This window comes from Sinohyriopsis cumingii, chromosome 4 (genome assembly GCF_028554795.1).
Source record: "Sinohyriopsis cumingii isolate HCF-2022 chromosome 4, ASM2855479v2, whole genome shotgun sequence".
NCBI classification, from domain to species: domain Eukaryota; kingdom Metazoa; phylum Mollusca; class Bivalvia; order Unionida; family Unionidae; genus Sinohyriopsis; species Sinohyriopsis cumingii.
In genome coordinates, this window is record NC_142964.1 from 64,834,833 (window position 1) to 64,862,469 (window position 27,637).

The 27,637-nt window shown below is 34.4% G+C and overlaps 1 protein-coding gene across 4 annotated transcripts in view; it reads right to left on the bottom strand.

The window, feature by feature from the left end:
- LOC149801343 (uncharacterized) overlaps positions 1 to 27,637 on the bottom strand; it is an 80,070-nt gene that overhangs the window by 41,413 nt on the left and 11,020 nt on the right. For 2 of the 4 annotated variants that reach the window (XM_089955392.1, XM_089955394.1), the window contains exon 2: positions 4,871 to 4,952. In XM_089955392.1, the coding sequence (XP_089811518.1) occupies positions 4,871 to 4,912 (42 nt within the window). In that variant the 5' untranslated portion in view covers positions 4,913 to 4,952. Of the gene's footprint in view, positions 1 to 4,870; positions 4,953 to 7,606; positions 7,747 to 27,637 lie in introns of those variants that run through there. The other 2 variants (XM_089955393.1, XM_089955391.1) reach the window with 2 other exon arrangements.

Consider the following 27,637-nt stretch of genomic DNA (forward strand, 5'->3'; position numbering starts at 1 on the left):
TGCTTGAAGACTCCATATATATGATTGCTTGAAGACTCCATATATATGATTGCTAGAACTTAAGTCAGATTTATTTAGCTGTACCCAATCAGATTTCTGAACTCTTGATTCGTAATCTGTCGGCGAGAACCTGGCCATAATTCATAAATCACTTGAGAATGATCCATTTTATGCGCAAGAAAAGTACTTAAAGACTAATAAATTAAGTCTGTCACTGAAAGTCTAAAATAGGTCAAATATGCTTTAAAATATTGGACATACCCAAATTTGAAGAACCAAAAGTAAAGCAAAGAGGAGTGACACCCACTTAACACCAGTATATTCTATGCCACCTTAAAGCTACGAATTAGCCTTTCGCTGTACCTCTCAGCCATTTTCAAAAGGTAATAGTTCATTTCCGTTAGCTACTCCTCCTCTGTTTGACATGTGTAAACATATGCTTCTTGACCGAAAATGTAATAATTTACAGAAAACTTCAGGTATATCCATAGACAAGGATCCGCTAAAATATATTATCTTCAAATAAGGTTATGCATTTATCAGAAAATACCTCGTGACGTGCATTCTAACAACCATTTTACACAGTAACGTCATATAAGGAGACTACTGTATTTCGTCAAAGATAAAACTCGTTGGTTTTTTTAAAATAAAAATCCGTTTTTCTAGGGTTTTAAAAGAAAATGTTCATATTTGGCATCCAGATTGTTTATGCTGTTAGTATAGGACCCTGAATTGGTATTTATCTTTACAACGTTGCAATTGATTAAAGCTCTTACTTCGTAGAAATAAAGAATAATTGACCATCTTTGTAAGTCGATTTTGGATGGATTTAAAAGATATAAGTCTTAATAAGGCATCCCATCAATCGCCAAATGTTATTTCTTAGCGGAACTTGGCGCAAATTAGAAAGTTCTCAGACCGGTCAGTCTAGGTTTGGAAACAAAGGTGATTTCAAAGTTTTTGTCTATTGCGTTATTTACGTGTATTATTTCCTCGACAATGCTTTTGAAAGACATTGTGACTCTAAAAGCCTACAATTGATCACCGGAGAGAGAGAGAGAGAGACAGAGAGAGAGAGAGACAGAGACAGAAACAGAGACAGAGAAATCAATACATATAAATACAAAGTTGATAGTTATTAGTTTTTTCGCGGGAAATCCATTGCAAGTTTTTAAATGGAATAGAAGGCCATGGTAAAAATCAAATTTATTAATGATAGACCACTCCACTCGATTTTAACTTATGCAAATTAAACAAAAGTCCTGATACAAATTCAATGACCATTCATTCGTGACATTAAAAGAAAATTATTTCTCAATATTTGTTCGTTCTAAATCGAAATGAAATTGAGATGAAAGCCTTGAGTTCTTGCCTCACTTGCTTGCAATTCTAACGCCGTTCAAGCGGACCTTCTATATTTCATTAGGCAAAACATGTCTACTTGGAAATTTCACCATGAAATACCGAGAAACTGTTAAGGAGATATCACCATGAAATACAGTGAATCTATTAAACGCGTCTTAAGATCATATCCATTTATCCAGTCAAGTAAATAACCGCTGATGATGAATAACACTGTCAATGAAAAGCTATATTATTTTGTTTATTTATAAGATTCATACAAGTCCATTACTAGAGATTTTTTGATAATGGATGTCAGTCCCTTCAACCAATTTGTATGCTCTCTCTCTCTCTCTCTCTCTCTCTCTCTCTCTCTCTCTCTATATATATATATATATATATATATATATATATATATATATATATATATATATATATATATATATATATATATATATATATATATATATGTGTGTGTGTGTGTGTGTAGTCTGACCTGTGGACATGTCTATGTCCTATGTTTAATAGATAAACATGGCTGAATTTTCAGTTCAGTCACTGACGTTTAATGATTCACTGACACGCATATATATATATATATATATATATATATATATATATATATATATATATATATATATATATATATATATATATATATATATATATATATATATATATAGACAAGGGTATGATTTGAGATTCTAAATCAATTATATTTGCAAATTTCGTCACCTAGTCCAGGTGCTAGTTCATGTCAAATCTCCAATCTGATAAATAAATGGAAAATTAACAAGGCACAAATGTGGTCAATTTAAATCAATTTATGTACTTCCAATATATCCTCGATTTAGAAGTAGAATCTGATGGCTAGACATCTGAATTTATTTGATTTAGTCCTTGATAGGGATATGTATGTCCCTTACTACATTTAATTGAACCGGTCTGGTCTGGAATAGAAGAGTGAATTGTCCTGTCAAAAAATTAACTATTTTTTGATGTGATCAGTGGAGAGAGAGAGAGAGAGAGAGAGAGAGAGGATTTTGCTGTGGCTATGGTACTATCAAGTGATTGTGTTTCTCAAATTTATGTTCCTCACTAGGAAAATACAACAATACTTAATTGATACGATGTATTATTGTTTCATTGCACAGAAAATGTAATGTAATGGTCATCTGTAATGTAATGCCTCCTTTGATAAGCGTCTGTCTTTATTTAAATAGCAACGTATGTATGTGTGTTTTGTGGATGGATGGATGATTCTGTATATGCCTGTATAGATGGCTGAACCAGTGCATGCACGTTACGCCTGACTGAATCGATGGCAGTACTGATGTTTGATGGATGGATGGTTGTATGTATGTATGCATGAATGGATGGATGGAAGTACGCATGTTTCATGGATTGACGGATGTATGTATGTATGTATGTATGTATATATGTATGCATGCAAGCATGTATGTATGTATGTACGTACGTACGTACGTACGTATGCATGCATGCATGCATGCATGCATGCATGTATGTATGTATGTATGTATGTATGTATGTATGTATGTATGTATGTATGTATGTATGTATGATCTGTTAGAGTTTGAAAATCTAAAAGCGTGTGGAAGACAGACAGTGGTGAGGATATACTGAAGTTATCGTGAACAGATACAGTTTAAGCATGCCGTGTCAACACGATACACATACAATAAAAAAGTAACCTGCTAACACGTGAACAATTAAAAAAATACATAGAATGTGTCTTTATTATAAGAGATGGTACAGCATATCAATATTTTTAAACATGTTTAGGAAAAGTGTTGGATCAGGTTAATGAGTACACGGAGAGTACTTATGTGTTATATTTAACACAGTTGCGGGATTTCCTATTAGGCAGACAGGGCAGATGGTGTGGACGGCAAAGTTCGGGAGTAGGCAGGTTTGAAAGTACAAAAATCTAGCATTGTTAACAATTTTATTTTTTCAATGAGAAGGCTAAAGTTAAATTTTGTCATTTTGGCTATGGTTGCATGGGGGGGTTGGGGTTGGGGTTGGCGGGGGGGGGGGGGAGGCGGGGGCGGCAACTCGTACAGCGCCTAGGGGTGGTAAAATAATAAATCCGTCACTGCTTTAAAACACAGATGATTGGTGAAAACAAATTCCGAGGCAACTACAAACCATTCATGTACATAAACCTTTTCTTCCTATTCTTGTATAGTAAAATACCTTTGCAACAAGACACACAAACGTACGTATAAACACACATGTGGTAGAAAATGGTATACAGTACGCGCATGATATAATCGTAGAGTATGAGAAATACCCGTCACTAATGTGGAGGAGCAGAATGGTCGTTGGTTTCAGCTTAACTAGATCATATATTCCTTTGATTTACGCTCAGACCCTGAGCATAATCAACATGTACAATGTACTATTATGTATTCGACATGTCCGTTGCGTAACATTTTGTCAAATTAATCCGGCTGTCTGACAAACAAATATTATCAAATAAAGTTTAAAATATTGCATTTATGATTATACTTGTGCAAATATATTAAATAAACGTGCAAGCTCGAATTACTTGCAATGTGTTTCGGTTATCAAACACGTGCGGTTGTTAAGTGTCGAGATCACGAAGTGTATCATAACACATTGAACGTATTGCTACTAAGTGTCGACATCACAACAAATAACATATCGCTCGGGTACAAAACAGGTATGCAGATTAGACTAATTTTATATTAATTAATGAATAACGTGTATTTCAAGCATTTCTTATCAAAATGAAGACGTCATTGTTTATTACACAAATCCCATGAAAACACTTTGTCATCGGCTGATATGACATGATTTGCATTAGTATATGACATTGCATTGTCGTCACTCCGTAACGTATTTTTTATGGTGTCATGAGTAGACATGTCTTTTTTTTAAACTATACAAAAGAATAAATTTAAATGTCAAAATATTGCATTCAGTCATGTAATTAAACAAAAACAGACCTTTGTTCAGGTGAATATGAAGTTTTACGAACCTTTAAACCCAGGACATTGATCTCCAATTTGCGTCGATCAATATAAAGTTGACTAGTTCATACAACATATGCGTATTCAATCAAGCAGGGTCAATACTTACGTGATATAGATTCTTCCTCAAATATACGCACGCACTGTCCCATCATATATACAATGAAATGAACTAAGATGATTTGATTTGTACTTACACTTATATAAATGAAATTTATCCGTTCTGTAGCACAATAATGCAGTTTCTTTTTCAAACTGTGATTATGTTCGTTAAAACATTCTATGTACAAATAGGTTCAAAGCAAAGCTGCATTTTTCAAAACGAATCTTCTGTGTCTTAAATTTGCTTTTAGATTTTTAATTCGGACGTAAATAACTTTTTATTTATACTTTATTGGCTATTTATGTGCGAGATCGAGACTTTGTATTCATTGACAGAAGCGCTCTTGCTCGTGCACACTTCGTGTTTAAAGCAATAATGTGTTTTGAAGACGGCATAAACTAGAACTTACGTAATCCATGGCCTCTGGTGGTTTTGAAGGATTACACCCCATTTCTCTAGCATTAGCTGTCCTTTTTTCCGTTTTTATTGGTCTGCAAGGTAAGAGTACAGACTGTTATGTTAAATCGGTGATAAATCTTTGACAAATAGGATAAAACACGTGCTGCAAAACATTTTAGAGCATCGACCTATCGGGCATAATTATCTTTTGTAAATTTAATAATAGAGATAAATCAATATAGTACCGAAATAAAGAATGAATGGATGAGAGAGAGAGAGAGAGACAGAGAGAGAGACCGAGACCGTATTTTGGATTTTGAATGTAGCTTTAACAATTTCTCAGTCATATCGCTACGATGTCTGCAGTGTGGCAGTTATAGGGATGTCTAGCATTGGGGCATCATACCGCAGACATGTAGCATGATGTCCCACCCATTCACATTACCCTGACAACAGACCGACCAATCTGAACATTAACCTCGTAATGCTGAGCGCCAGGCGGTAAGGCAGCTTGTTAGTATAATTTTTATGTATGACTCGGCCGGAGTGAAAAGTAAATAATAGTGAAAAAGTCTTTACTCATATTGCAAAATTTGTATGAATTTGAATATTAAAAGAAAACAGTCAAGAACATTGGAATACTGCATTTCAGGTAAACTGAGCACAAATGTTCAACTCGCAAAGGTCAAAGCTTATAATTTCCGTTTTTAATTATTTAGGAGTGTGTATATGTATGTGATTTGGATTTTTAACGTAGCTTTAACAATTTTGCAGTCATATCACTGCGATATCTGCAGCGTGACAGTTTATAGTGATGTCCAGCACTGGGGCATCATGCCGCAGACATGTAGCATGATGTCCCACCCAGTCACATTATCCTGACACCAGCCGACCAGTCCTAACACTAACCTCTTAATGCTGAGCGCCAAGTGAGGCAACTGTTAGTACCATTTTTGTAAGTCTTTGGTATGACTCGGCTGGGGATCGATCCCACGACCTCTCGCATCCGAGGTGGACGCTCTAACCACTAGGCCACCGGAGCGGTCAATTATTTAGGAGTAATATTTCAAAGAAAATAATATATACAGGTAAAATGCAAGCTAGATGTAAGCAATAAACAAAGTGGATAAAATGTGTTAATAATAATTAACAACATTGCCATTATCATTGTCCTAGTAGTCTTCGTCTTCGTCGTTATTGTTAGGTTCTGGAGGAAGTTCCACGCCGTTTGATAAGGACTCGAGAAAGCATAATATGGTGCAAAAAGAGTTCTTTTAAGTTGAAAAAATTGTCTAATAAAGATCTATACATAAAAATTATCAAAAACCAAAAAGAAGGCCCAGGAAATTACTGTGTTGATTGGCAATAGTACGGTTTCATTACACACTCAGTAATCAGGGGGTTGGAGTGGGATGGCAGGCCCAACATTCACAGCAAACAGCAAATTTTAATGGGAGAGGGTCCCATACTTAACTTGCGGGGGGTGGGGGGTGGGCACATTTCTTGCTACGTATTATTACGTTCGTTGTATGTTTCGTCCTCTTAGATATGAAAAATTTGCAGAAGACAGCATCAGTGTTGTGGATTGCAATAGGACACGATTCAGTATACATGCATGGTTCATTTTGAATTTCCTAATGTCTCGAGCATGTCGAACAGGCCCGATGCGTGCTCCTGCACGCCGTAAGAGTCGAATAAGGGAGACTTGAGCCGTGGTGGCTCAGTGGTTAGCATTCTGAAGTCACGATCGAAGGGGTGCAGGTTCTACCATAAGGATCAGTTTAGGTCAACTGTCATGGTGTATCCTCGGACAAGGCACTTTACTCCAGTTGCCTGAGGGGGTAAATAACCAGCTTGTGCTGCTGTGCCGTTAAACGTCAAATAAAAACCAAATATTACAAGCCTGCTTCTATTATATTTTGGTAGGTATTAGCAATTCTTTCACTTGCTATTTAAGATAATTAAACTGCATTAAATATTATCCATTGTGGAAAATTGGGCATGCTATATGTGTTCTCTCTCTCTCTCTCTCTCTCTCTCTTGTATCAAAAATGCTGTGTTCAAAAAGAATGTTACATAATGACATACTACAAGCAGATGAAACTTTATATTGAACTGATCGACATCGCAACTCTGTATATTCAGAGGACAGAATTACTGTAGCTGACGAGTAGAGAACATTCTTACATTTTTAGCAGACTTCCATACTATTTTATGTTTCGTCACACACACACACGTACACGCACGCGTTCAGGTACGCACACACACTATGACTAAATCGGTCATCATGATAAAGAGATACATATATATCTGGAAATCTTACTTGAACCCCACCCAAGTCCACCCACAAAATATGCGTCAATTATTTCTTATAAACAAAATTTGGATACAACTATGTTATCATCTTATTTTATTTCATTTTATATGACTGTTTTATATTATTTCCGATTGTAATAGACTGAATAGATCAACGTAAATGTATTAAGCAACAACAATGGTAGAATTTATATCGATTGAACCTGAACCTCAGTCAGAAAAAAACCATACACATTCATGAGAGCCTACGATAAACTTGTTGAACAAAACTCACTATTCATAGACATAATAAACTTGAAAATCAAAATAAGAAAATAAAAAATAAAACCATTATACGATATGTAATTAACCATGCTTATCTTATTGATGAATTAAATAACTTTCAAACTAGTACACATGTATGTCTGCAATGGAAATAAACTTTACTTACATAACTTCCAAACTAGCCATCTCTACACATGTATGGATGTGGTGGAAGAAAAACTTTACTTACATAACTTGAAAACTCTGTAAAGTAAAAATCCCTTATGCAAACCTGAGCAATATATTCTCAAACTATATTTTCGAATGACACATTATATATTTACTGTGTAGATCCACGTCGCTAGGTGGCACAGAATCTCCGATTTTTTTACCACCTAAAGTCTTATTCAAATCCCGTGGCAGAACGGAATGGTTTTCACAGCAGTCTTGTCATTTAGGTATACTTCCAATATCACAGTAGGATCATGAATATCGATCGATCGTGAACTCCGGACGAAATATTTGAACTAAACAACACATCGTTTATGGAAATATAAGCTTTTTTAATTAAATATATTTTAATTTAACCCTCATCAAGTCATTTACTACACAAACGCCAGCATCCACATCACCTATTATACAGGATTCACAATGCGATTATCAAACTGTACATAAGTCTCCATGTTAGTGGCGGACACATGCATGAACAGGTGAGAGGAGAATAAATTGCAATTGGATGAAAAAAATTTCATGCAAGACACAAAATCTTATCAACGCCGTTCATTGTTATTGAATAAGAATGATACATATTGATGAAGGTGAAATCACTTTAAATCTTCCGTTGTGTGGACAGTGGCAGACATGTATTATTTTAGACATTAATAAGTCAAACGAGTTCTGGTATTGACACAATATTTTTGATCATAACTAGAAAGGCACAGAGAGAGAGAGAGAGAGAGAGAGAGAGAGAGACAGAGAGAGAGAGAGACAGAGAGAGAGAGAGACAGAGAGAGAGAGAGGTTGCAACAGGTGTTACTTAATACGGTTGATGAAAGTTAAAAATGATGAAACCTTCATAATCTATTAGATCGAATTATGTATGTGTATATCTATACAAATTTGTTTTCTTTCTCTTGCTTTCTCAAAGATATTAAAGAAGACAAAAAAGTGTATTAAATTGCCAAAGGGTCTATTATAGATCTTAAAAATAATATTGTTAAATTTGTCACTTTTGTTTTTGTTGCAAAGTCAAACACGTGCACAAACAGTTTGAGGTCAGATGCGCTCATCAAAATGAACTCATCGATCTCTAACCTTCATTATTTCTCCACACTATAGATCTGTAGATGTGAACAGCATAAATTTGGGCTGCTTATCAAACAGGACAAGTTGTTTCTTTGCTTTGCCATGGTAGTGTGACAACATGCGTCGCGGGCTCGCCCATTTTTATTTACTGTAAACACCGTTACACTTAATAAACCATTTGTGCAGTCATAAATATTTCATTAGTACGCATGTTGCATTCAACGTTATTATGGAATATTATAGTCCTAATATTTTCCATATCATGTGTATGTGCGTGTTTTTGTGCGTGTGTATGTATGCGTTATATTATGGAAAAAATGTCAATTTCCTTTAGAATGTCGGCGTACAATTATCCAATTTTCTGTCTATCCTTAAATCAGCTTGTCTGCCTGTCTGAAAGGATATGTCTGTATGCATGAATGCGTGTATGTCATGCATGCATGCATTTAAGCAACACTTATACCTATGTGTTTGTGAGGGTGTGTGTGGAAGCGGTAAGTATACAGATTTAGTTGCTAGGTGGACAAATACATGGATAAATACAGATGGTAGGGAGAATGTAAAAATGATTCTGCAGGCAAATACGTAAATAGTCTAAACTGCGTGGACCCGATCACCAGGTAAATTTGCTCGAAGTGAAAGCAACCAGTCGGACAAAGTCAGCTTGAATAAAAAGCAAAAGACCTCCCCCATATCAGGTCTTTCAAATGGTTATGTAACTCTATGTATTGATAATGGAAAAAACATTTTCTCTGAAAATGTAAAACTTTAATCGTTTGCTTATTCTTATTAATATATAATAAATGAAAAATATACACATGGACTTCAAAACGCTATATATATTGAGATCATCTGGAAGAAAGTTTAGAAGACGCTTTTTTTTTTTGTTTTTGCCGAATGAATTGATTTTTTGATATTTGCCCAGAGAAAAAGACGACTCATTAACATAATTCTACAATTTATTCAATAATCGAGCCAGAACAAGTTTCAAAGGTAAAATATGCAGTCCTAAAGTTTGAAAATCCTTGAATACAGGGCGCTCCGGGTAACATAGAGCGCCACAAGGACCACTGAGTCAACAATTGAAAAGAAACCGACCAACTTGACACAGGCATCTAAAGCTAAGTCAAACACTACAGATAACATTTTTGGGCGCAATCTTGCTTTCTAACATCTATGTTTTTACGTTAAGCTGGAATGATTCAGTGTAAATTATTCTGTTCATTTCACGACTATTCTTGAGCAAATTGTGTGATCAACAAGATCGTACAGTTCCTATATATTAGGAAAGTGCTCAGGGTTTAGTACAGACGTCCTGCTCACTAGGCTCAACATATAATGAAGCAACAGTTATTTATACACAGCAGTCACGGAACCTGCAACACAGAGGATATGGTGTTCAATGCCTTGCTTCGAATACCTTGACGTACCAGAAATGACGCAAACTTTTTCCTACATCAATGACGTAATTCACCAAATAATCAAATAGGTTCTGCATATGTCGAAGTGTAATTTTTTGCCCAATCACTCACAAAGTAAAGTCTAAATGACTTCATGTTAACTTTGTGAGTGATGAAGTAACAATTTACACTTCTATAAATGCCCAGCCATTATCAATGCAATACTCATAATTCCAATTGTCCTCCTTTCAATCGTTAAATGAGTGAATTTCATGAACAAAGCATTCAATTTTAGGTAGCTTGTAGTTTATTCTTCTCATTAGCCTCTTCACAGTGCATAAATATACCGAACACCATCTTGGCTTGCCAAGGGTTGTTGACTCATACAGAGTATTTTAGATAGGGTAGAACGTCATAGCTAATCATAGTTGTGATCGGAGAAACTTTGTCACTCTGTGATTTTCTTTTACCAGGCTAGTGCTTTTTCCAAACGTTAAGTGTGCGTAAGGCACGTGTTTTCTTAGCATTCGTTGTTCTTGCTTTGGACGATTCGATCTTCCAAAAACAAAACCGCGTCCCAGCTTTAGTTAGATCCCATGCGTTCACTTCATTCACTTCATATGACAATGACCTTCAATAACAGCTGACGAAGCGAAAATGCAGTAATTTATGAATGTAGAATAGTTCGTAAAGCCTGCAGTGCTTTATTTGGCTACATATGTGAGTGCTGGAGTGGAAGAAGGACTGAGTAATTTCATTATTTGATTTGGTTTGGTTTGGCTGGTGTTTTACGGCACAATAACACTTGTAGGCTATTTAGTGCCGAGTCACATGTGTTGGGGACTTGTTGTTATTAGTATGGTATTTTTCTATTATTAGGATGTAAGGAGTTGGTATTGACCAAGCTTGGCCTAACGTGCACAAGAAACTGATTGGGAACCGAAATGAGTCCCCACAATTTACAAACGTTTAAACATATATAATTTCCATGACCGTTTATATCCAATCATATTTCAGAAAAATAAGTCAATTTGTAACACTTGGTATTATAAGCAAATAATTTGTTATATACTTATCTTCATCAGCAACGTAAAGTTTTGTCACTTGACAAGTGTTCAAGGTATTCTTTTACCAATGCACTGGTCAAAAGTGAGTGTGGGGGCCCCGAGTGGCCGAGTGGTCTAAAGGGCTCTCCGCTACGGATCACTGCCATCTCACATCAGTCTGCGGGGGTTCGAGTCTCGGATTCAGCCAATGTGGGTATGTGAGAAAGCTTACCAGTGTTTGACTCCGTGTTTGACTCCGCAAGATATATGTCCCAATGTTTCATATCATATTTCACTGTCTGAGTGAAAACTCCACATATTTCATTGTGTGGAATCATTTCGAATCGTTAATTGTTGTATCTTTTTACTACTTAGGTTTTGTTTCTTGCATATCAGTTCAGATTTCATTTAAATCGCAATACATTATCAGTTTCGTGCATATTTTGTTAAATATCCAATATTTGGATTTTGTGGGCGCATGAATCAGTCTTTTTCATTGAATCATTCATCAATAAACATTGTATTTTTGTCACCATCAGACGTGTTCCTTGTTATAAAACCACCCAAAAACCGGTTATCTTCTTACATCTGATATTTGATGTAGTAGTCTTCTACCCAACATAACTTTCCTCTTGCACTAAACTATGGGTAACGTTTACGAGTAGGCAAGTGCGCATGATGAGGACAAAGTCATTTGAGGTTGAAGGATGTGACCTAGATCAGTACAAAATATACCCTCCTTGCCATAAGTATGCTTGGACTCGTTCCTGGGAAAGGAAAAACATTACTGACATCTTCAACGACCATCATTAGTAAATCTGACCTCGCCATCATTAAAATTATTTTCAAAATCAGACTTAGAAGATATCTGCATTCAGTTTAATCTTTCCAAGATCTTGTGAAGGAGGTGTAGGGTATCTGGACATCTGTCACAACATACAATAGTCCTACATCAAAGCTTATGCAAAAATATTCACTGGAGACTCAAAAGAAGTTGCAATTCTGAAGGTCCTATTTCAAAATACTGAATACTCCAGGTATGTGTTATATCCAGATTTTGATTTCTTTTGTTCTTATATTGCACAGTAGCACAGAGAACAAATTTTGTGTTTGATTCTGGATCAAATGGATAGCCAGTGTAGGGTACAGAGCAGCGGGGAGGTGTGCTCTGATCGTGGTACTCTATGATTCGAGCAGCTACGATTTGAACTTTTTAAAGTTTCTGAAGTAGATATTGAGATGAACCAGACAAAACTGAGTTACAATAGTCCAGTCTTGAAAGTACTTATGAACATACAAGTGTTTTAGTGGCATCAACTGAAAGATATTTGCGAATGGAGCCAATGCGTCTCAGCTCAAGATATGCAGCCTTGCATATGTTCATGACATGTTGGTGCAACGTGAGAGTACTGTCCAGAGTGACACCTACGTTTCGTCCTGACTGTGTGAATTTAATGTTGTTACTGATATTTATTGCTTGAGGTAAAGGATGTGACTGAGAAAGTCTTGTGATCAGGATGGCCTCAGTTTTATCATCATTCATCTGCAGCTTGTTACATGTCATCTATGATTTCACATCAGAAATGCACCTCTCTACACCTTGGATGGTAGCATCAACTTCAGTTTGGAAGCTAGATTTGTATATTTGGGTGTCGTCAGCGTACAATTGGTGAGACACTGGATGATGATCTATGACACTTGAGAGCGGCTGAGTGTATAGAATGAAGAGAAAGGTCCAAGAACAGACCCCTGTGGAACACCACAAAATAGATTAACTGGGCTGGAGTGTATTCCATTTGCAGACACAATTTGTGTCCATTAATCAAACGATGAACTATCTGCCAACAATTCTCGGAAAAAATACTCTAGAAGACAAACGAAAGGCAGGTAGAATTCTAATTCATTCATATACGAGTTATTTTTATGTACCTAGCTTGGAAATTTCATCCAATCAAAAGATACACTACATCTTTATCTTCATCTACATGCTGGTAATTGTCAAGGACAAGAGAACGTCCATTATCGTGCACCTTCGACGGATAATACTACTTCCTTTTCTTTGACATTCATACCATCAGAAAAGTGGAATTCCCAATGACGACAACGATAATTACCTTTACACATCGTCCAACGCTAACTGTCAGTAGTTTAAAACGTGCAATTTGGATTTTTCTATTTAAGAACTGATCCACGATGCTCTTCAGGCCCTCTTCTTTAACGCAGCAGTGATAACACGTTCAAATGCATATTGTCGTATACGATACGTATATACAATCCCATGTTTATATATATACATCAGAGATTGAAAATATTCTCTTATTTTAGTTGTACAATTCCAAATTAGTCAAAAGACAACTTTTCCTTAACTTAGACATGTAATTTGGATACAAAACGTTTTGTGGCGTATATGTAGTGTAAGAAACCCTGAGTGTGCGCATTTGGTTATACCGCCCCGTTTTAAGGAAATAGATTTTTTTGATTACTTGCTTGAATATTGGAACTCGATGCAGTGGAAATATTCATTAGTCCGAAGTAATTAGCCAATTACTAGGAGCATACGTCACGGAGTGAATCTGTTAGTTTCCATGATGCCATGGTTTACTTTCAGTGAATTCAGGTCAGAACCGCATGAGTGTCCCTTTCGTACCATATTCTCTATTACAATCTAGTGGCGTACATTGATTGTGTGATTTCAGGTGCAGTATTTATGGTTGGAAACGTAACTTACACAATGGTATAAACAAGGGACTCGGCAGATACCGTTTATGTCGCCATGGTGGCAAACGTGGTGCAGTTTTACTGACGAAATGTGGCCCGAAACCATGATTCGACTGGCCTAAGATGGCGTTGTAAAAATAGTTCCCTGTATTTGGGGAAGTTGTATAGTTTTATGGCGTGAAATGCTGCATGCGGCCTGTGGGCCGCGTGTTTGATACCCTTGCATTAACATGTATCGGTTCAATAAAGAGTGTATCAACATGCAAGAGTCTTACAAGTGATGACGAGACACCATACAGATGTGCCGTTGATGGACAATTGGAAAGTAGTGAGATCTGTGGTACTGCATTGATTAGAATAAAATTTATGTATAGAATGAACACATTGGAATTTACAAGTGAAGTTGTATGGAAGTCTTTGGAAATTTGGGGTAAACTTAAGACTTCTAGCAGAATCGCGACAGGGTTTGACACCGCTTGGTCAGCAAATACCCCAGGCTTGTAATATTACTTATGTTTGCTTCGTTGTTTTTTTTTTCAATTCAAACATTTAAAGGAAAAGTAGATAATGTAGCTTTGCATTTTGGTATTCTCATTTTTTATAGATTGCTTTTAATTGACATGGACTGTTGGGAGGAGAAAAGAGTCTTCATGTAATTTAGAAGATGAAAAGGCCTTAACTGCATTAACTGTTAATACAGTTTCCACAAGAATAATCGTAATATAAACTGAGCTATTTGCATTCATTACAATAAAATTTAATTTTCACTTAAGGATGTCAGAAGGAAAGATCAAATCCAAAATAACCATCTACCATGTTTGTTGAAGTGTTACGTTCCTTTTCTGAAAATTTTATTTTGGTGAAATTAATCTTAAAAGGAACTACACAGAAAAGATTAATCTGATCTTTATCGTCACAATATAGTTTAAAAATTCAACAATCATCGCGTTCGTCATCTTTGGCAAAATATGTTCATGAGAACTCCACAAACATCCAACATACTGCTAGAGAGTGTCATCTTTCATTAGTACAAATCGGAGATGATGATGTTGTATTGCGTCTATCGCGATTTCTACCCTGTGAGATTTAAGGGAATGCAGTTTATACAACACATTTTAATAATGTATTTTACGTGTTACATTTAGCTGTTATATATATATATATATATATATATATATATATATATATATATATATATATATATATATATATATATATATATATATATATATATATATATATATATATATATATATATATATATATATATATATATATACAGAATTTGAACATCCTTACGTTTTATATTTTATTTTGGTTGCACTTTGGAAGCTTTATCTCCCTAATATTTTGTCATTCTATTTTACATTTTTGAAAATGACTATGTTGGCATTACATTGCCACTTATGTTTTAGGTGCCTTAAAACCTACCTATCTATCTACGTGCCTGCCTGCCTGCCTACCTACCTACCTATACATTAAAAAAGAATGTCACCCACCGAACTTACAGTAGTAATTACTAGCTCCATGGTCGTTTCGTGAAACCTTGTTTTCTATTTAAGGTGGGATGTGTGCATTTATTCTGAACCTGAAACGGCTAATTCTTTCTATTTCTGGAAAAAGCGAGAATTTAGTGTATTCAGTCATTAAATACAAAATGTTAGTAGTAATATGCTGATTCATCCATCATTTCTCCTTTAATCTGGATTTCTCCTTAAAGATTGATAGTCTACGTAATTTATCTTTCTATATCCATTCAAGTGGATTTAATAGAATCAAGTTCTGTCTCAAACTGTTATATACAACGCTATAATATTGACTATATCAAATGTTAGTGCGCTCGTTACACTGTATTCATCGTGTTTCAATTGATATCTATCAAGTAAATCTATCTTAATTAGAGTGAAATAAACATTCACGTCATGTTATAATAAAAAAAACAGCAGTACAAAAAAACCTATCGATTTGCCTCCATATTTTAACATTCGTCAATCACCTTGTTTTAACATGTCTGTTTGAGCAGCTTTCCATGTGTAATGGTAAAGTGCATAACGTTTATTCAGTAGCGAGATTTTATCGAGTAATTAGGGCACAGTTTTAGATTCTTTCATTGTTTTCTTTTCTACTATACGTTCAAATCTAAAACACACATCTTTCCTTTGTACAAAGCATGCGAGTCAACAGGTAAATGCAATAAAATTGGACCAGACTGTTTAGCGAACTGAAAGAAAATACTAATGAGCCAGTGCAATTATTTTCCCAACAATCATTCTTATGTGCACCGTCTCATAATTGTTTGTTTTTCAAGCCATTAAAGTGGTGTATCACGATCTTTGCAGAGCGACTAAGTGACATTGTACATTTTCCATATATATATATATATATATATATATATATATATATATATATATATATATATATATATATATATATATATATGCTTCTTGTTTTAAATAAATAAAACTATTTCCATTACACGGATGAAATCAATGCATGCACAGAGAGAAAATGTACATATAAAATGCATTCGTGATCTACGAATATCTATTTCACTTTGCTTTGAGGTATATAAAACAGCGAGTGCGTTCATCAAATTTCATCTGGTATTCACTATATGCTTTGCTACTCACATGACTACAATAATGAAGACCGCTTCGGTGGCCTAGTGGTTAGAGCGTCCACCTCGGATGCGGGAGGTCGTGGGTTCGATCCCCGGTCAAGTCATACCAAAGACTTACAAAAGTGGTACTAACAGCTGCCTCACTTGGCGCTCAGCATTAAGAGGTTAGTGTTAGGACTGGTCGGTCTGGTGTCAGGGTAATGTGACTGGGTGGGACATCATGCTACATGTCTGCGGCATGATTCCCCAGTACTAGATATCACTATAAACTGTCACACTGCAGACATCATAGCGATATGACTGGAAAATTGTTAAAGCTACGTTAAAAATCCAAATCACACACACACACACACACACACACACACACACAATAATGAAGCTCGGGCTAGCAAAAAGGTGCTCTGAACAAGTGCGCTCTTGGGTGTGAAGTATTTTTTCGAAAAGACGAGCTCATATTCTCCCATATAAATGCAGTATCCTTTTTATTATATACTCATTTCATTTTCCTACCGACGGCTTAATAATAAAGGAATACATTACAAGAAAGAAAGTGATTGAATGTATGCTGTACTTCAAAATAAATGCACAACCAAAGATTCATCAATGCACATTAACAATATTAGTGCGCACATTGCACAGCCCAGCGATCTTTGAAATTCGTCGCGCGTCCGACTCATTATGGTGTACTTGAAACTGAAATCAAGAATCATATTTTGAATGAATGAATGCGCATTTTAAAACTTTCCAGCTGGTCTGGAATGTATAGACTTTATTTTTCTGTTGATCCAACTCAATTCTGCTTTTCTGGCTATGATGGAATGGATTTATTGGGTAAATTCAGTGCAGTATGGTGAATGTGATTTCAGTTGGAAAGATAGTAAAATTTACGGTATAATTCTGGTGTGTATCAGGTTTTCCATAACATGGGTAATGTCATTCGGATTTGTAGAACTTAGAAAGTACATTTCGAGATCAATTCAAGATGCATAAATGTAACCGTATTTATTGCCATTGTTATTAGCAGCTAAAGAAGACATATATGTATGCCCTGTCACTTGCATGGTCGCTTTTGGAAGGACAGCAGCTGTAATCTGTGTAATATTTGCATGTATTTTAATGCCTGCGTAACATTATATAAAACTAGTTAAACGGGGAAAATCTCAAAGCAGCTGTTGTGTGACAGTTTGTTTAGCCAGGGGAAATCATACTTTTTCGGCGTCTTTGCTTGTTGGCTCTGTTACTCGTACTTTCATACTAAACAATTCAGTTGCATTTTTCTCGAAATTAGTGTTTTGTCTGACTTGTAAAACAATGCATCTCTGTTGAATATGCGATTGCCCTTGGCCTCAGCATGCTTTTCTGTATCTTTATAGACCCTAGAGAGCACTGGTCATAGTCTGAGCCATTCTATCTGCGAAAAGTTACGAATATTATTCCTAAATAACTCTATGGTCGTAAACCTAGTAAAAGAAAAGAGCAAAAGCCAACAGGTTTAGTAAAACTCAAAAAATAATTTATTTCCCAAGAGTAAAAAGTGAAAATTTAAAAATGAAATTATAGTATTATGAATTAAATCCCAAGCAGTCCTACAAGTTTTATCGGAGGTCCATATGTATAAAGTTCCAACTGAATTCCAGTGGTATTCCAAAGATATTCCAATACTGAATGTGTTGATATACCTGTAGTATCGAATATGTCAATATGCCTGTCACCTCGATTGTGATGATGTGCTGACAGTATTTTGATTTATCAAAATAATATAATCAACGAATGTCTTGTCTCAGTTCATATGATTCCAAATAAATGATCCAGTCCAAGGGTATTATTGATGAGCACTTTGTGTTTCCAGTGCATAATAATTTGAATAAATAATTCAACACAGATCAAATACACAAGAATAAGAATTATTCTGCTAAAGATGTTAAAACATGAAGGACTAATTTTTCAAGTAAAAACGATTATATAAAAAATACCAAGACACAAAAACTTAAACCAGGACGGGGGCCAGATGTTCTTTCTAGAATATTGTGCATTGTCAACAAGATATGGTCGATTACTAATATTGCAACAAAGATCATGGCGGGAACGTTTTTTAAATCGGAATTTCAATGTCCTAAACCCAGACGCAAATAAACATGTTTACTACATTGATAATGATCTGAATATTTAATCCACAATCATAAAGAAATTATTAGTTATGTATTCTGCTGTATACAAAATCAGTGTTACTGGTCACGTTCAGCATAAACTTGATTCTGGACGATGTCAAGTCCATAATACAGTTATAAACTAACAAAATATACAAATTAAATATACATAACAATATGACTAAAAAGCAAATGTGTCAACGTTTAAATTGGATAAAGTGACATGAAACAAATGTCAGTATCGATAAAGGACGAGGATCGATGATGACCCATGACTATTGAAGATAATCTGATCTTTGATGAACTCTACCGTATCAATGTGTAATCCCGATCTGCGGGCGCAATTGGCGACAACAATTATTTAATCTGCTCGAGGGGCCCCGAGTGGCCGAGTGGTCTAAAGCGCTCTCCGTTACGGATCACTGCCATCTCACCTCTGTCTGCGTGAGTTCGAGTCTCGGATTCAGCCAATGTAGGTATGTGAGAAAGCTTGCCAGTAGCTTCGCGTAGGTCGGTGGTTCTTTCCGGGGCTTTCCCGGGTTCTTCCTCCACCATTAATACTGGCCGCCATGTATAACCTATTGTGTGCTGAAAAATGGCGTTAAACCCTCCAACACCAACCAACACCTACTCTGCTCGATATTCCCGATCAAAGTTCATACGCAATAACACAGAGGTCTCAAACTCAAATTAGTACGAGGGCCACATGAGGACTAGTACACTGGCCCGAGGGCTACATCACTGAAACCGTTTTGTATAGCAATACAAAAGTGCAGTCGAAAATGGAAACAAAAGATCATTATAGAATGCTATTCCGTTATGCCAAGTGGCAAGGAATAGCCCACTCAAATTTTTATGCCGTTATGCCAAGTGGCAAGGAATTATATACCCACCCGAATTTTTATGCCGTTATGCCAAGCGGCAACTAATTATATGCCCACTCTAATTTTTATCAGAACTAGCTGGTTGTAAAGAAAAAGTCCGCATTATTATTTATTTTCCAAATTATGGGTGTCGTTAAAGACCGCAGGAAATAACTCCACGGGCCGCATGCAGCCTTTGGGCCGCGTGTTTGAGACCCTTGCACTGACATGTATCAGTTCAATAAAGAGTATTTGAACACGCAAGAGGTCTCACAACAATGCAAGTTCAAGAAAACACATGCGTGAGGCTGGTTTGAAGTCGATATATTATCGATTTCCAACGACCTAAAGACAACAGTTGTTATCAAATAAAGGGTTCTTAAATGTGCGATTACCACAATAACTTTCCTCTAATCATCTAATAACCTTACACTCACAAGACCTTAATTTCATACTTAATATTTTTCTTGCTACATATTTATATGACCCATAAGTAAGTCTTCCTAAGCCGAACGTTGGCACTTGATGCCAAGCACCTAATCATCCAATAAAAAGAACACAGACCCAAACACCTAATGCAAATAATTATTCATATCTCAAAATACGAAACACTTATACATTAGAATGTCCCGAGAATTCATAATGTTAAAAATTATGGAGGGTCCATTTTACGAAACTAATCCATGCTACCATAAAGTCTCGAGAATACTTTACATTAGATATTGGCTGACTGCTCAGTTTGAGAAGTACATTCTTAGCACCGATAAATGAATCGCTCGAATCTAACAAATCTGTAAACCTAAACATAAAATACAAATAGCAGCTACCCTTGGTTTATTACACTATGTAGATTGGTGTCACGCCTAAATGACCCCATCCTTCTAAGCAAATGATCAAATATCTGCCAAAATTTAATGGGAAAAATCACTGTGCAACATTAAGTAAGGGTGGGTAGCGTGTGTTCTGGAAGGCATTAAAACATATGTACGTGTTTTTAGAATGGACCTACTTTTGAAATTTAATCCAAAAATCAAAAGAGCAACTAATGGTACTTCCAGCTTCATGTAAATATTTATCTTCACCTACATCAGGGGTGAGCAAGACTTTTCGTAGATGGGCTACTCCACGAATTTTTATATGTCATCCCGGGCCGCACATTTATACTGTGTTAATGAAATTCCCTCATAATCTATTGTATACATACCCCATTATGTTCTTTCCACAACAAAGTAAACGCACTTATTGACGATTAGCTTATAAGTATTAACGATAACAGACGACGATCCGATTTCTTTAGTTTTAATTGAGGAAGATTTCGGAAGTGTCCTCAATTGCAGGGTGTCATGGTGGGCCGGGTAAAAATGTTAGACTGGTCGTATGTTGCCCATCAAAAATTTGCCCACCACTGATCTAGATATTGTTGACTGTCAATGACAAGCGAACGTCGGATATCGCGCACCTTCGGAGGAATATTCGACTTTTACTTTGACATTTATTCCTTAAGAAATTTTTAAATTTCCAATAATCACAATGTTAATGACCTTTTTATACATTGTCCAGTGCTAACTAGCAGTATTGTAAAATTTATGCAGTTTGGATTTTCTTTTTTTAAGATCTGCTCGATGGCTGTCTTCAGATCCTCTCCTCTAACTCGGCGGTGGTAACACAGTAAAATGCCTACTGTCTTCTGTTATAAATAGATACAATTCCATACATCTGAGTCTAAACATGAATCCCATTCAAGATGTACAATTTTAATGGAGACATGGAATTTTTCAGCCATTGAATTGTTTGGCGTTAATGTACTTACGTTGTTTAGTTGTTGTATTCCAGGTTTATTTGGTTGTTGTGTTTTCTTTTAAAAGAAACAAAAAACATTTCAAGCAAAAGCGTTCTTATATTTTTTTAATTTTTTTATATTTTTATTAACAGGGACCCTGGCCGGAAACAAATAAGAGTCGATATCAGTTTTAGGGGGTGAGAGACCTTAACTGTTAACACATTTTCAAAGAATAGTTACAAAATATAGAAACCGATTTGCATTCACTAAAATCTGACTTAAATTGCACTTAAGGATGTTAGAAGTAAAGATCAAATCCAAAATGACCATCTACCATGTTTAACATAGTGTTACGTACCTCCTCTGACAGAAAGTGGAAATTAATCTTAAATTGAAGAGCACAGAAACAAATTACTCTATCCTTATCGTCACAATATATATAGGGACATAGGGATGAACTAAAAACATTGATAAAAGGAAATACGGGCATTTTTGACGAAGAACTTTTTAAAAAAACGGAATCCAAAAAAGACGAACTTTTATCAAATCAACTTAAAAAGTTACAGAATTTACAGAGAGAGAAAAACAATTTTCATGGACAAAGAGAAACATCGGCATCAAAAATAACGAGAGGAAAATCTAAAAGAGATAATCAACAACCTAATCAACAACCAAATAAATCAGCAGATGAAATTGACTGCACCAATGTAAAAAAGAAACGTGTAGTAACTAAAAATCACACACGGAATAACCAACAACCAAGACATGAAAAGAAAATGAATCAAGCATCACTAAGAGCAAAAATTACCTATCAACCAAATCACATTGAAAAAAATGATACATCCATTCGAAACAATTGCAAAAATGATCAAGCAAAAAACGTAACAGCCCCAGGCACACAAACGGCGACCTATGCAGATGCAGTAAAAAATGGGGCGAAGAAAACTACACAAGAATCCAACAGAACGGTTATAGCAACAATACAAAGTCTAATGGAAACCCTCAAGGATCTGTTGAAAACTACACAAACAGAAGAAAGAATAGGAGATTCATTAGAATACAAAACAAGAACAGATGGAGGAAAGAAAAGAAAAGAATAAAGGAAATCGAAAGAGGAAAAGAAACTGTGTTAAACCTTTCTAAACGAATTCTAACTAATAGTGATTACATTCTTCTAGGTAAGGGATTATCATATTGTCCTAGAACCAAAGTGCATGATAATATTAATTTAGCAGAAGCATTTTTTAAATACACAAGATCGTTAAAATTAAAAGAATTTTTCTCACAATCATGTACATCTTCACAGTATGAAAATAGTTTCCATCTACAAAATAAGCCCTTTTACAATAAAAAAGAATCAACATTTACACCTTCTAGTGGACGTGATATTTATCTCGATTTTTATATTGAAGCAACTAAACAAGAAATTTTAAATAGCAGTCCTAAAAGAAAACTTTTTACAAACATATCTAAAGAAGAATTAAATTCTTTACGTAGCTTATCGCAAGATGAAAGCATTATTATTAAAAAAGCGGATAAGTCTAGCACCATAGTAATTATGAATAAAGAGGATTATATTAAAGAAGTGGAAAGACAATTAAATGATGAAGAATATTACACAAAACTTTCCTATATTTCTTCTGAAGAAACGAAAGAAAAAATAAGCCAATGTATTAATTTAATCTCTGTACACAACTGTTCTATATATGATGAACTAGATATCTTCCCAAATAAAATACGCACACCTCAGTTTTATATTTTACCAAAAATACATAAAGCTGTTGATAAGTCACTACCTTTAGGATATCCAGGTAGACCCATTATTTCTACATACAACTCAGTTACAAATAATATATCGCAATATATTGATCACATTTTACAACCACTAATGAAATCACTACCTTCATACGTCAAAGATACTTTTGATTTCATTACCAAATTGAAATCTTTACCGAAACTAACGGAAAATTCATTCCTTGTTACACTTGATGTGGTTTCACTCTACACGAATATACCACACAATGATGGTGTCGAAGCGTGTAAATATTATCTTGAAGATAACGAATTTACGTATAAACTATCCAAAGAACATATTTGTGATTTGATAAAACTTGTGCTCGAAAATAACTTTTTTCAATTTGGTAATACAAACTATCTCCAAAAAATGGGAACAGCAATGGGTAGTCCTATGGCACCTGCTTATGCATCTTTATTTATGGGAAAATTAGAAAATGATTTTCTAAATAAATGCCTCTTAAAACCGGATGTATGGTTAAGGTTTTTAGACGATATTTTTATGATTTGGAGTTATTCATTAGAAGACCTTTATTACTTTATAGACAGTTTAAACAAATTACATCCAACAATAAAATTTACATTCAATGTCTCTAAAACTAAAGTTTCATTCTTGGACGTTGATGTCATGAAAAATGAAAATAATGAAATTACTACCATGGTTCATGTTAAAAACACGAATATTCATCAGTATGTTGAATATTCTTCATGCCATCCTAAATCATGTAAAAATGGGATACCATATAGTCAAGCAAAAAGATACAGAAGAATTATTTCGGATGATGCTGTTTTTAAATCATCCTTGACAGAGCTAGGTCAGCATTTTTTAAATAGAAATTACCCTATTGACATCATTAATACTGCTTTCCAAAAGGTATCTTCTCTTACACAGCTTGAATCTTTACAATATAATATCAAAAATAGAAATGAAGATATCATTCCTTTTGTTATTGAATATAATCCAAGTTTGCCTAATATAGGTAAGATTATCAATAAATATTGGGATTTATTAAACTTATCATGTAAAGCAAGTGTTAAATCGCTACACGAAAGCAAACCCACACTTGCTTATAAAAGGACTAAAAATCTGAAAGATTTCCTAACTAATTCCAAATTAGAAAAACCATCATATAAAATAGGATCATCAACTAAATGTAATAGACCTAGATGTTCACACTGTTCATTTATTAATGAAAATACTTCTTTCAATAGTAATAATACGAAAGAAACTTTTAATATGCGTTGTGACATTAATTGTGCAACATCAAATGTTATTTATTTGATAACGTGCAAAAAATGTGGCATCCAATATGTTGGACAAACCAGTCAACAAATATCTAAACGTATGAACCAACATAGATCAGATATAAAAAATTATATCGATCAACCATTTTCATCTCATGTTGCCGCACATTTTAACAAAAATTCCCATACATTGCAAGATTTCTCCTTCCAACCTATTGTTAAAGCTGATTCTGAAATGGAACGTCTACTAAAGGAAACCTATTGGATTCACCGTCTTAACACGGTATATCCAAAAGGTCTAAATTCAAAAACACTATATGACATTTAGTAATTTTTTATTAATTTTTTTATTTTTTTTAATTTTTTTTTTTTTTTTTTTTTCTGAATTATGTCCCCTGTTTACAATTAGATATGAATATTTCATATTATTTTACTTTGCAGAAAATCTTAATTGGTAAAAGTATAATCTAATAACATAAAAATAAGTTTACTAATTCTTTAAAAAATGAAATTGAATTTGTAATTAATTATCAATATAATATGATTAATTATTTATAAATACTTGATTAATTATTTATAAAATACTTGATAGTAACCGTAATGCACACCATATTTTTATCATATTTTTATTAAATAAATTGAGTTCTGATAACCACTTTAACAGTTATAAAGATTATACTAGTATATATGTTGATTACATTTATCTTTGTAATTTTTTTTTTTTTTTTTTTTTGTAATTTATTTTCTTTTCTTCTAATAAGCGTGTATTATACATAATACTAATATTACTAAAACTGTTTATCTCTATTTGTTAATAAATCGTATATATAGTTTTCAGTAGAGATATATGTATCTTTAAGATCCAGTTTTATATATATATATTTATGTATTAAGATATCATTAATCTTTGCTGTATATGCACATCTCCATGTAAATTATTCGTTAAAGTATTAGATAATTACGTTAAAAATGTAAGCTATGACGTCATCTTGTTTATATCATTGTTTATTTCATTGATCACTTAGAAACAACATATTTAATGACGTAGGCAGTGATATTGAATTCAGTTTGAATTCAGTCTGATGAAGCATTAAAGCGAAACCGGTCACACATTCTACGTGTTGGTGTTGTTTATTTTATAATTTATATATATATATATATATGTAAGAACCAGCAGTTTCGTCATACTTGGAAAATATGTAAATATGTGGAATGAGAACTCGACAGTAAACTTAAGAATATCCAATCCACTACTGTGGCATCGCATGTATCGTACAAATCGTGGAGATGAGGTGTTGTGCCTATCGCGTACCAGGCACACATACCCAACTCGTTCGTACCACCTAAAGAGTGAACCTCGACCGCAATGTGTACCCTGTATCCTATCAGTGTCTATTGAGAGTGGAGCCCAGTCCTGTCGAGTGTCAATTTCTACTTTGTGATACCCGAGTATTTTGACGCGAATTGCTTGAAGAAACTGTACGAGGACGTGCCTCTAGAAAATGTTAGTCTTTTTAAGGACATGCGGTTTATTAAAAAATGACATAATGTTTAAAGGATTTTTACATGTGTTATTACCTTTAGCTATTATTTTATATAAATTTTATAGAATTTTAACATCTTTAAGTTTATATTTGATCTCGTTGCACTTTGGAAGGCTTTATCTGCATACTGAGCAGTTAAACTTACCATTTACGAACATGACTTTTGTTGGCACTACATTGTCACGTTTTTCTGAGGAACCTTAGAACACAACTACATACATATATACACACACACATACATAAACACACACACATCCATCCATCCATACACACACACACACACACATACACACACACACACATACATACATACATACATACATACATACATACATACATATGCATATTTAATTTGCATTGTGTGATGGATTGTCTCCAAGGATATATGATATGCATACCTATATCGAGTGACTGACTTTGGTCAGTAATTCACATTAGGGCCTACCTGACTAATGTCTTTGTAATTTGTGAATAACATATTACATAGCTAATATTTCGCTATGATCTTAGGTTATATATTAAGAGCATTATTAATTGGAAGTAAACATGTTTACTGATATTGAGTTCTATGTATTTTATTTTTAGAAATGAAGACTGTTCTTGAAAAGCATGTTGTTTAGCGAATTTGATGGAAAAATGACCCTCAACTTGGCTCTGCTACTGTGTCTTAGCTTTCAATATAAATGTTGTTTATTTAAAACTTATTCATTCCTACATTAAGATTTAAAGTGGAATCAGATTTATTGTTGTGTTCATGTTTTGTTTGGAAGTCTTTTATTTATTTAAATTATTCATTGGAATGACAAATAACTCAATATTTTCGGACTAGATCAATATTATTGTGAACTCTTTCAAAAGACATTTTTTTATGATATCATTGCGATACATTAAGACTGTTGGCACATTGACACATTCGAGGCTATTAACACATCATCACATTCAAATTTGGAATTAATTCGGAACACCACTGGAATTCATTTGGAAATCTATGCATTTAGACTTCTGATATAATTGTTATGACTATTGCGATGTAATTCACAATACTGTAAGTTCATTTAACATTGCTATTTTGTATTCTGGGAAATCAATTATTTTTTGAATTTTACAAACATGTGGGGTTTCGATCTTTTCTGTTACTTAGTTGAAGATCACAGAGTAGTAACAACACACACACACACACACACACACACACACACACACACACACACATACATACATACATACATACATACAAATTAAAAAGAAAGTCAACCACCTAATGTGCTGTAATTACTAGCTCCATGTTTGTTTTTACGACACCCTGTTTTCTATTTACGGTGGTGTGTGCGCATTTGTTTCACAACCTAGAACGACTAATTCTTTCTCTTTCTGGAAAACGCGAGAATTTAGTGTATACAGACATTAAAAACAAATGTAAGTAGTAATATGCTGATCCATCCATCATTTCTCCTTTAATCTGGATTTCTCCTTAAAGATTGATAGTCTACGTAATTTACCTTTCTATATCCATTCAAGTGGATTTGATCAAATCCAGTCAATCAAGTTCTGCCTCAAAATGTTATAACATTGAATATATCAAATGTTAGGGCACTCATTACACCGTATTCATCACGTTTCAATTGCTATTTATGAAGTAAATCTGTCTTGAGTAGAGTCAAAGAAACACATTCACATCATCTTAAATAAAACAACAGTAATAAAAGGTCTATCGATTTCCCTCCATATTTTAAAATTCCTCAGTCGCATGGGTTTAAAA